Raw genomic sequence first — 12,731 nt, 5'->3', positions numbered from 1 at the left:
AAGAAATTTACATGAAAAGGGGGAAGAGAGGACAAGGGAGTAAGCATTTATTCTTCAGTTCTGATCCACTTTTTGTGACCCCATTTGGGGTTTTCTTGGCAAAGATACCGGAGTGACTTGCTGTTTCTTTTTCTAGCTCATTTTACAGATGAAAAATCTGAGGCACACAGGGTTAAGTGACTTGCCCAGGGTCATACAACTCTAGTAAGTGTGCGAGGCCAGATTTGAACTTGGGTCTTCCTTACTCCAGGCCTTACACTCTTATCTGCTGTACCACCAGCTAATATGCCGTAGGCTAGTATGACGTAGAAGGATGACTGCTGAATCAAACAAAGTACTCTGGTTCAGATTTCCATTCCAGCACTTACCAACTATGTGACTTTTACAAGTCTCCGCTTATTTGAGCCTCAGTTTTGTCTGTAAAGTGGGTATAACAAGGTGTGCACTACTTACTTCTTGCTTACTAGCTATGGGACCTTGGCCAATCTTCTTCACCCGCCTCACCCTCAGTTTCTTCTTCAATAAATGAGCATGATAATAAGCGCATACCCTACATACTCATTATGAGAAAGGTGCATCGTAATCTTAAGGCCCTGAGCACCTTAAAACATGAAAGGGAGTGTTTGTGGCATAGTAAAGGGCTGGCCTTCGACTTAGCATGGTCTGGGTTCATTTCCTGCCTTTGAGGTATGTTAGCGGAGTTACTGTGGCCAAGTGTTTAACGTCCATGCCCCTCGCTCAAAGTTACAGACACTCTTCATCAGTAGAAGTTCTGCTGATTAAATTGACATCACGGGTCTAGACCAAAATGTGTATGTCTCTTCTCTCCCTCCCCCTCTCTCCTTCCATTACTCCTTCTCTCTCTACCTCCCCATTTCCCCCCCCCCGCCTCTCCCCCCCCCCGCTCTTTCTCTCTCTCTCTCTCTCTCTCTCTCTCTCTCTCTCTCTCTCTCTTTCTCCGTCCCCCTCTCTCATTTTCTGTCTCTGTCTCTCTCTGTCCCCCTCCCGCATATATATGAAAGAAATATATATGACTATATTATATATGTATATATGAGAGGATATTATTATGCTTTTTTAATATTATAGTTATGAATTATAGCATAGAAAGTATGCTGCATACTAGTTGTGGATTTTCTAGGAGTTTTGAGCCACATTATTTTCGATTTTAGCATACAGCTCACTAAAGTGAGATGTAAAAATCATCCTGCAAGTATCTTACCTATGCAGATCACTAAAACGATCCATAATTCGTCATTTCTGAGTTATTGTTGGTTTTTCTTTTAATGTAAAGGAACAAATTTACTTACTCTAGCGTCTTTTCTTCCCTATTTCCAAGACTAAAGCTCTCAGACAGTGAAAGATGTGTACACCAGGTGTCTTGGCTACTTAAGGTGGATGACAACTCATTTTTTTCCCCACTGAAAGTACATTGTCTTCTGATGACATTGAAATTCTGTTGATTGGCAGCACATGTGATTGGCCTTTCAGGAGGGCCTCCATGGGGGAGGGCCACACCCTCTGGACCCATCGCTACAGGAAGTTGATTCACATGGGCTGCACCCAATCTAGACTCTATTCCTTCAACACGGAGAAGAGAGCGAGAGTTCTGCTATTTCGCCTACCTTGGCCATTGCAGAAAGTTGTTAACATTCATCACTAGTCATGTTAACAAGTAGTTTAGTTTTAAGAAAAAAAAATTCAATTGCTTAATAAATTGTTTAATAATTGCAATAGTGTAATTGGACTGTAATTGTTCCCTCCCATTCCTAAATCTTTGGGCTTCTGTTGTGCAGATCTCAGTGCGCTACTCTCCTTTCTTACAGTTTGAATTAATTTGATTGCTTTCCCACATGTTCTCTGCTTGCCTTCCATGCTTGCTTGCTTCTTTTTGGCTGTGCCAGGAGACAGTCTTGCTAGAGAAGTTTTTTACATCTTTCAGATGGCTTGTGACCTGAACTGTACAGCAGAAGGTATCTGCTGAGATCACATAATTTATTACTGGATTATGAGATCTAAAACAACTATGGTGTAGAACTCATTTATTTTCGGGGGGATGGTTGTCTTCATTCTTTTTTCTTTCATGACATAAGCATAGTCTTCCATTCCAAACATGAACTTGAATGATTAAGAACATAAATTAGAAGCTACTTCTTGTCCATGTTGCATTGGATTATGTCTGGACTTCCATCTCATTTCATTTCATAGTTCCAAACAGTGAAATTTTAATGAAATCCTCAAATTTAATTTGGTGAGATCTTAAGTTTGTATGCTCATGTGTGAAGGATGGATATCTGGAGACATATTTGAAAAAAGTGCAATTGGGACAAATAGCTTTTGTTTCATCTAACATTGGGTTAGATAATGTTTAAAATGGAGAAATTATTTTCATTGTTAGAATCAAGGCCGGTTAAATTCAGGGGCCAATATTTATCAACATTAACTGCATTAACAGACTTATCCTGTTAGAAATATCTGCTTCCTAGCATCATAGTTATTATTATGAGTAATTCAAATCTCAAATGACTGACTCCTGTCACTGATGTTTCAGTATAGTTGTTGACCAATAATTCAAAGGGACATTTGGAAGATGTGAAATGTAATAAAATGAATTGCATCCAGAAAAGATATTAGTCCCGTATTAAGCACTCTTGCTTGAAGTTTCCAGGATTTCTCCCATTTTAAAATTTTTCTTTCACTTTACTCTCATTTTCATTCCTCTCACAACCTACACTAGTCTCTGAGCCACTTTTTTTTTAAAGCAAATTCCTTACCAGTTAGTACCCAGCTGTTGTCATGATGGCCACTCTAGGTGTTCTGAAAATTGAAGATGACCTGTCTAGGTTTAAATGGTTCAGTACCAACCTTCCACACTTGGAAGATAACTTGAGCAACATCCTCAAGAAGGAAGCGGTCAGAAAGAGAATGTGAGACAGATATTTATGTAGTGGCTACGGTAATATGAGATAAAGTGAGAAATGTAGGTCTAAATGAGATTATAGAGAACCTCAAATGCCAGGATAAATTGTGTATATTTCTACAACCAATGAGGAGTTATAGAGTCATGGAATCTCATAGTAGGAAAGGCAGTCAGGTCACCCAGTCCAACAGTGTGTTTGAAAGATTTGTTTCATCTCCATTGCGTACCAGAATCCACAAATTCAGTGTGTGTGTGTGTGTGTGTGTGTGTGAGAGAGAGAGAGAGAGAGAGACTATGTTTTTTTTACACTTACCTGCCACTATTTTTTAAACAAGGTGGCAACTACGACAGCCGATTTGATGTGGACAAGGGCACTGGCACCATCATTGTTGCCAGGCCTCTTGACGCAGAACAAAAATCAAGCTACAACCTGACAGTGGAGGCAACGGATGGAACCACAGCCATCGTCACCCAGGTAATTGAATTGCTAGTGTGATTGTTGAAGAAAGACTGTTCCTTTCCAGATCTGTGAATATCATATTTCTAAGTAGTATCCATATAAAACAGAGGAGGTGGATTCTGATATTAAGCAATGCCAGTAGATTATAATATTTGCATTCAGTAAGGAAATGATGTAAAGTAGATGATCCATTTACGTTATAAATATTGTATGTTGGTCTACACCTGTAGACTTGTAACTGTGGAGGCTCAGGATGCTAGGCCAGTTAAACTCAGGGAGTTTGGAGCTACAGAAGGGCTAAAGCCAGTTGGGTTTCAGAACTAAGGCTGTCACCAGTGCAATGGGCCTCCAGGAGAGGAGGACTACCGGCTGCCTCAGGAGGGAGGCTCAGAGCGGCCCACTTCAGAAACAGAGCAAGCCAAAGCTTCCTGCCAGTCTTCAGTGGGGTTGGCCCTTGAAATGACTAGTGCACTTCCAGGCCTGGGGAAAGGTAGGAGACTCAGCCCCAAATAAATATATTAAAGAATGAATGAATGCATAAATGAAAGAACTTTATTTCATGCAGTTGATATATTTTAGTACTTTAGAACGATACACTTCTTTAAAACGTCAAAATACTGTGTTTTAATTATTGTTACCCATACTAAGGTATCTTTAGGAAAGAAACCAAAATGCCAAAGCTTCCCCCCACCCTGATCACCCCCTGCCTTTTCAAATGACTTTTTGAAGTTTTAATTACATATATCTTATTGCAAAAACAGTAATGATAGCAACATATAATCTTAAAGGTTCTTGTTGATGCCTAAGAAATGGTCTTATTTCGTATTCTTTCTGAAATGTGTACATTTCACTCCTCCTTCTCTCCCCTCCCCCTCTCCCTTCTCGCTATCATAGTTACATATCTAGATAGATAAACGTAGCTATAGGGAAAGACAACCATATCTCTATATACACAGAAATACATACAAAAACAAATGTATGTATATACATATACAAATATATATATATGTGTGTGTGTGTGTGTGTGTGTATACATACATATGAATGATTCTATCAAGTGAGATACTTATAAAGACTTAGCACAGTGCCTGGCACATAGCAAGAACTACATAAATGCTGGCTATCGGTATTACAGCCATAGCTACATCCACAGATTTATAGAGTTACATAGTTACGCCATCCATCCCCGTCTAGTGTACTTTATTACACCTTCATTCATCTAGAGAGCGTAGCTCTAAGACATCCATCAATCTCTAAGACATACATCAATCAATCCATACAACAAATATTTGTTAAGCCCCCACTAGCCCTAAAATACTGTGCTAGGCACTGTGGCAGATAAAAAGAATGCTGGTAATATACAACATGTTTTGTTCGTCCATGGAAATCAAGATAACTGGGAAAGTACACAATTATACAGTTTGTTACAAGTTGAAAAAAAAGCAAACTGTTTAGAAGTTGTACCAATTAGAAATGCTTTGGTTTAAAAATAATAAACCTAAAATATTTCCATTATGCAAAAATGATGTTTTCTATTACTTTGATATTAGAGACTTTGTACTATAGCTACAGGCCGTGCACATCTGCAAATAATTTCATTGTCATGGCTTTATCTAAATTACTTGCTGAAAAATAACCAGGCAGTATGTGGGGAAGCTTTTAAATTTATATGTAGGTAAATCTCAAATGCACGATGTACACATAGAACAAACAGACTGGAGCCTTTTGTTCTGATGTTTGACAGTCTTGGAAATGACTAGGGAGGAATAGCATTAAAAAAAATCAAATGTTAGAGAATGAAATCCTTTTAGATTACAGTGTTCTAGCTTTAAATCATTCTGTTCTGACCTTAAACAAGAAAGATTTATTTATTTTCTTATTGAGTCTGCTACCACATGAACCATTTGTTGCTGGTTTGAGGGGTTTGGGTTTTTTCTTTTTTTAGGATGCAGTAACATGTAGTACTTTCTTGATGATCTGTTTTCAATGAGTAGGATTATTAGATATGGTTATTTAAAACTAATTGTGGTTATTTCATTCCACCTTAGTCACAGGATATCCATTCTGAGTTTGTACAGAATTAATATAAGTATTCTGCTTTGGGGCCAATTTGACAGTGACCAGTATAAATGCTCGTCATTATTAAATATTCATTTTTTCCAATAATTGTTGTTCTGTGCTATAACTAGGGCAGCAGAATAAAGTGGTTTTCATGACACTAAAATCTTTAGGAAAAATAAAAATAGCAAAATCCCAATCAAGAAAGATAACTCCCCAGTGCATCTATTAGAACAAAATTGCTTAAAAGTTTTATAAGGAAATAAATAGTTTAAAGAGTCTTGAATATTATATGACCTGCAGGTGGTGTACCCCGATTTGGAGAAAATCCGGTATTTAGGAATCCATGCTTTAGCACAGTAAATGAAGGATGAAAATGATCCTTTTGTGGGGCCCTGCAGTGTGACCACTGGCTCTCATCACAACGAGCTTACGAGGGATAATAAAGAAGCCCAGTAGTAGAACCCTCTAACTGCACTCCCTGAGCTACTAATCACTACCAGCACTGCTAAATAAATGTGCTTTTAGATGGCACAGGGAAAAGCTTGGATGTGAAAAGAAAACATTTTCTGGGGACACAGACAGAGATAGAACCTAAGTAGAACCCCCAGCGCCTCTCTCCTTGCAATGGTGCTTCAGACCCAAGGGTATGTAATTTCTTGCGTAGGGGTTTCTGTTTCAGTTTCATATTTATAATCTGTAACTTCTGGGGCAGATTTGTCAGAAAAGGAACCTTGGGCCCCGCCTGCTGTGCCGCTGCATGGTACAGATAGATACAGTAGCACTAGTATCCAAGGTCCCAAAGGACTAATGAAATCAGCCAGCAAAGGAGGAGCAGTTATGAGTTTGGGGTTAGGTCACCAAGTTGGGTTTGGAAACAGATAAGGCCCTGTGGAATTGGAATGCAGATTCAGTAAACATGAAACAAAGTTGGGGACAGGGGATAACAGAAAAGTCGTTTGTTGGGCAAATTCAGGAATACAGGAGAAGGGAGAGTCAGGTTTGCTGAGCCAAATTCTGGTGGAACCCTGAAGGTCAGAACCAGGGTGGCTAAGAGGAGGAGGGTAAGCTGGAGGCATAGGTCAAAGACAGAGAAGAAAGCCCCTGAAAGTTAAATTCTTGGCTGCACCTGGTGGTGTTTAATGTGCTGACTTGGAGGTCGGGCCCTCAGGGCTCAGACCACCTGTTTCTTCTTTCCTCACTGTAGTGTTGTAATTCTTCCTGAATGATTGGATGAATGGGGGAGGGGGACCGTTAATTAAGTTTACAACGTGACAACGCTGTGTTAAGCAGTGGGGTCCAAATGCAAAGGGGGAGGACTCTACATGCTCATGAAGAAGTAGAGGTCACTTTGGTCCAGAACTTCATAGTGATGGCGAGTGGAGCCATAAGGAAATTGATGGACGTAACCAGTCTAGTGATGATAAGAGTAGATTGGATCATGATTTCGGTACTGGAATTGGGAGGAGAAAGTGCTAGTTAGCAAAGCTCTTACTGATGCTGTGGAGAGGCCAGAGAGGAGGGAGCCATACTTCACACACACACACACACACACACAGCCTCTTGGTCTATCCCAATCCTAATTAGTTTTGGTCCTCTCTTCTGGGAGCCTGCTTTTATTCCAGCCCCCTGTGGTCTCTGCACGCTCTGTAGTCATAGCATTTATGATAGCCTTTGATCAGGATCACTCTCATAGTTCTTCCTTGGCTATGTGTGATCTCCCCAGTCGGAGTGGAAGCTCCCCGAAGGGATAGTGCTGCAGGGCTCTGGTCTTAGCCCTCTTCTGTTTGGCATTTTAGTCTATGATTTGGATGAGGCATCTTGGTGTAATGAAAAGAACACCAGGAGAGACCTACTTCCGAATCCTTCCTCGAACGCTTGTTAGCAGTGTGACCAGTAAAATCACTTCATCGCCCTGAGCCTTGATTGCTTCATCTGTAAAATGGGTGTAACGACAGTAATAGTAATGATATTAATAGGAGCTCAGTACCGTAAGGGTCAAATGAGATAGCGCATGTGACATGCTTAAACCTATGTAAATGCCAACTATTATTGGTACTGTCGTTACAGCATAAATAGCATGCCTATTGGTTTGGGGATATGCATAGTTGACACTTTGGATTAGGGGTGGGGAACCTGCAGCCTCAAGGCCACGTGTGGCCCTCTCGGCCCTTTGACCGCATCCAAACTTCACAGAACAAATCCCCTTAATAAAAGGATTTGTTCTGTAAAACTTGGACTCGGTCAAAAGGCTGCACCTGAGGACCTAGAAGGCCACCTGTGGCCTTCAGGCCGTAGGTTCCCTCCCACCCCCGCTTTGGATGATACCATCAGGATCCCAAAAAACCAACACGGCAACAGTGATGGATGGGATCTAATAAAAACTTTTGGTTCTCCCCTCCCCCCCCACCAAAGGTCATCTGAACATACAGGAAGGTGATATGTGGCTTTAATCTGCTAGGTGCCAGGCTTGACAACAGGTAAAAAAGACTTACAGGACCTCTTAATAACTGTTCGAAACAAGTTATTAATGTATAAGTCCTATACCAAAACCTGAAATAGTATAGGAGAAACTGTGTCAATCATTTTTTAAAAAATTAAAACAACTACTATGTGCCATATACCTATACCTTTTTTTAATGTAAGAAGAGAGAAGAAGCAGGCACAATGGATGGAAGCTGTGGAGGCGCCAGTTTAAACAGACAGAAAGGTGGGAGAAGTCCCTGTAACAACTAGAATTGTTCAGAAGTGGTGCCTGGGCTGCCTCAGGTGGCCTTGAGGTCTCTCCCACTTTAGGTCAGTAAACTGAAGGCAAGACGACCTCTTTGGTCTATTGTAGAGGGGGATTCCCATTTCAAGTTCTATCTGGACTGGATAACTCCTGAGCTCTCTTCCAAGTAGCATCTTTAGATCTAGACATGGAAGGAGCCTTAGGGGGGCATCTCCAAAACAAACAGTTGAGTTGGGATTCAAACTCTGTTCCTCCATTTACTAATCCACTATGTACTGGAAGTTTCTCTGGTTTATTTTGTGTTTCCTCTGATGGCTTCTGAAATACTAAAGGAAAGACAGGTACTTAATAAATAATTACTGGAAATTATTTTTGCTTTTAGCATACATGATTCTAGAATGTATTTTACATTCTGAAGTGTGATTTAAAAAATATATTCTTAGGATATAAATGTCCATGACAAAATGTATTTCTCATTTTATGATCAAAGTCATTGGAAAAAAAATGATTTACAACCAGCCTTTCTGGAACACATTATTCTATTAAGAAAGTTATTTATATTAGAAATGTAATAATAACTAATAAAAATATTTTGTTTGGATGTTTGCTTCAGCATTTTCCTACATTTGAATTCTGACTATCCAATCTAGATTTCATGTACTTCACTTACAAAACTTCCATGATCATTCTGCTTTTACTGAGAAAATGTGTGCTTGTAATTGATTCTTTCTATAATATTATTTGAGTTGATTTTGTTAGCAAATATGTCTCGTTTCCTGGCTCCATGTACCTTCTCACTCTACAAATCATTTCCCATCTCCAGAGTTAAATGCTTCCTTTAATTTAGCATAAGCCTGCGTTGGTTTCTCAGCAGCTGTTTTTGTTTTTACAAGAATTTTTTTCTCCCTATGGCTTCATTAGCTTTTAAGGTTATCGCCACAATTAGTTTAGTTTAATTACGATAACTCTTTTTTAATCTATTTGGAATTCCTTTTATAAAAACATCAGTTCATTGTAGAGATTAGTAAATTGTAGTTTTTATTTGTGATTAAAAATAGAATCAGGGATTGAAAAATAAGTGGCCAGTTTTTTAAAAAATATATTCAAATGTTGAAACTTGTTGCCTCAAGGTTTATGATTTATGATTTATTCTACAAGAGGGCACCATGGTGGCCTTGCGTCAGAATTTGAATCATGCTCCTGGGATTTGGGGACTGTGAGCAAATCATTTAACCAGCTACTTGGGCCCTTCATTTCCTCACCTCTGCAGTGGGGGTAGCAACACTTCCATTCCTTTCTTCCTAGAATTGTTGTGAAGAGTGAATTTTGCTCACCTTAAAACACACTATAGGAATATGAATTATGTTCTCATTCAGGTTTGATTTTTGTCATATTAGCTTGGTTGTTCTTTGTTTTGTTTGTGCTTTTTTCGAGGGGGGAAAGCAGGGCTTTTGGGGTTAAGTGACTTGTCCAAGGTCACATAGATAGTAAGTGTGTCAAGTGTCTGAGGTCAGATTTAAATTCAGGTCCTCCTAACTCGAGGGCCAGTGCTCCACTCACCTAGCTGCCCCAGCTTGGTTGTTCTTGACAACGCTTCTGTCTTTTTTTTGTTTTTTTTTTTTTGCAGGGCAATTGGGGTTAAGTGACTTGCCCAAGGTCACACAGCTAGTACATGTGTCAGGTATCTGAGGCCACATTTGAACTCAGGTCCTCCTGACTCCAGGGCCATGCTCTACTCACTGTGCCACCTAGCTGCCCCATGTCTTTAAAACTCACTACAGTTAACTGTGAATTTCTATAAATATTGAGGAGGAGATTTTTCAGTTTTGACCATACCCATGATTTTAGCGGTCTAGGGAGCTCCCAGTAAAGAAACTCCCTCCACCAATGCCAACAAATACCTCTTCCGCAACCCTAGATTTGCCTGTGATCCTGACTCCCTAGACTGACTAAAGTGATTTGCCCAAGACAGCACAGTCAGTAATTATCCTATGTAGAAGCTGAACTCAAATTTTCCTAATTCTCAGGCTACCTCGGTATCTAAAATGTGACTTTACCTCTCACACTGGAAAAATTAAACTCAGTTATACACAAGTAGTTAATTCAGATTTTTTTTTCTGCCAACATCTATTGAATTTGAGATTGGCATTCCAGCAGGAGCATCTCACATGTTTTATTTGTATTTATAAGAAAACCGATTTTGTTGCTTATACTTTATTTTTCCTTATTCTTTTTTAATTTATTTTTTTATTTTTAGCATTTATTTTTTAAAATTTGAGTTCCAAATTCTTTACCCTTCCCTCCCATTGAAAAGGCAAGCAGGATGATATCAATTATACATGCAAAGCCATGCAAAACATATTTCCATATTAGCCATGTTGAAAAAAGAGGCAAGAAAAGTAAAGAAAGTGAAAAAAGAATGCTTCAGAGTTCATCAGTTCTCTCTCTGGAGGCATGGCAGTTTTCATCATGGGTCTTTTGCTATTGCCTCGGTTTGTTCTCTTGATCAGAGTAGCCAAGTCTTTCAGCATTGACCGTCATTACAATATTACTGTGGTTGTTTGGTGTTCTCCTGGTTCTGCTCATTTCCTTAAGCAGGATAGCTTTACTCAGCGGTGTTTATATTTCAATTCCAGGTGCTCATCAAAGTGATAGATACAAATGACCACCGCCCTCAGTTTTCTAAGTCGAAATATGAAGTCCTCATTCCAGAAGACACAGTACCTGACACAGAGATTTTGCAAATCAGTGCTACAGACAAGGATGAAAAAAACAAATTGATCTATACTTTGCAGAGTAGTACTGACCCCCTGAGCCTCAAGAAATTCCGCCTTGATCCCGCAACTGGCTCACTTTATACCACAGACAAGCTCGATCACGAGGCTGCTCACCAGCACATCCTTACTGTGATGGTGAGTCTTCATGTGCTTTCTCCCATCCCATGGTACAGACGTGTCTGTTATTATGACGTCTCTAACAGCTTTGATAATGTTATGCCGATTATTTTAGGTGCGAGACCAAGATGTGCCCGTCAAGCGCAGCTTTGCCAGAGTGATCGTCAACGTCAGTGACATGAATGACCATGCCCCTTGGTTCACCAGCTCCTCCTATCAAGGGCGGGTTTATGAGTCAGCGGCGGTGGGATCTGTTGTATTACAGGTTACAGCCCTAGACAAGGATAAAGGAGAAAATGCCGAAGTTTTGTATTCTATTGAATCAGGTATGTTTACACTGACCTAAAGATTTTTGTTGTGCTTAAGTCTATTGGGCTGTTATTCCTCTTTACCCCCTACATCTTCTAAATTCACTGCCACTTTATGAAAATGTTTAAATCGCAGATCTACATTCATCCTTACTACGGATTGAACCCATTTTCATTAGCCTATTTCATCTCTACCTCTCAAGGAAAGTTTGTTTCTTCTTTTTCTTAACCCTTTCAGAAGAAAAAATAAGGCAAAAATCTGGACTCTTTAACATGTAATTTTCCCTTTGGGGGTATTAAATGTGGACATAGCAGGAGATTTGTTCGACAAATGATTTTGAGATTGATATCATGCTATTTCCTCCATGCCTAGATCTCCCAGAAACCATCAGGGTCTGAATATCACTCTAGGAATTAGATGGTGATAAGGCTGATTAGACTGTGAGGGACTGTCTTTTGCCTTTTGTTGTATCCCCAGCACTTGGCACAGTGTATGGCACATAGTAGGTGCTTAATTATTATTTTTTGATTGATCAGGAAAGGGTGCATGATCAGGATGGAAATTCCTTGGCACAGTAAATCAAGTGGGTCCACAAGCAAGTCCAGGAAAGACAGGAAGGCAGTAGAATATATTGTGGGGCTAGTTCAGGCAAGGAGTTAAGTCCAGTGATGTTGGCTGTGCAAAGAGGAGCAAATAGGATGGTGCTCTATGTTCATGCGGGTAAGGAGTTTGGAGTCTGGAAGGTCAGAGAGGCTGCTGAGAAAGGTTAGTGACCACTGATGCCCCTAGGGAAGAGTGTATTGTCTCTGCCTGCTGGGGATGGGTGGTCTTGGGCCACTGGTTTCCTCGTAATAATAACAGACACTTAGACAAGGTGTTCTAAAAGTCTTAGTGCAGCTTTAAGCTTTTAGTGGCTTGAAGTCTTTAAAAAGGCATCTGGCATACCTGATAGTGAGCTGCCTGCAGAGTCAAGAAATCTTGGGTTCAAATTGTGCCCCAGACATATACTGACTGGGTGGTCCTGGGCAAGTAACCTGACCTCTCAGCGGCTCAGGTAACTAAGACATTAAATAATAGAGCATAATTGGTAGAGGGCATTAAGTTTGTTACATTAATGCAATCATAGGCCCAGCTCGGTCCTATATTGCTTTAAGCATTGCAAAGCCCTTTAAAGACAGTCTTATTTGAAACCCAATAATGGGACTGGGGCTGCAATTTTTTTCCAAAGTTGATATATTGTAAAGAGTTATTTAACTGTTTTATTGTTACACAGTGACTATGATGTTTATTTAAAACCTAGGAGATTAGAGAATTTTACCTTCATCTGTTTATTTGCTGAGGGTGGGGGGAAGAAAAAAA

The 12,731-nt window shown here is 39.8% G+C and overlaps 1 protein-coding gene across 1 annotated transcript in view; it reads left to right on the top strand.

Annotated features, from left to right (window-relative positions):
* The window catches only part of FAT1 (FAT atypical cadherin 1), a 160,873-nt gene that overhangs the window by 99,202 nt on the left and 48,940 nt on the right, over nt 1-12,731 (top strand). Inside the window, 3 exon segments of the mRNA XM_036765408.1 lie at nt 3,256-3,395; nt 10,806-11,081; nt 11,179-11,389. Of these exon segments, the coding sequence (XP_036621303.1) occupies nt 3,256-3,395; nt 10,806-11,081; nt 11,179-11,389 (627 nt within the window).

This window comes from Trichosurus vulpecula, chromosome 6 (assembly GCF_011100635.1).
Source record: "Trichosurus vulpecula isolate mTriVul1 chromosome 6, mTriVul1.pri, whole genome shotgun sequence".
NCBI lineage: Eukaryota > Metazoa > Chordata > Mammalia > Diprotodontia > Phalangeridae > Trichosurus > Trichosurus vulpecula.
Note: the sequence above shows the minus strand (reverse complement) of the source record. Positions and strands in the feature narration are given on the sequence as shown.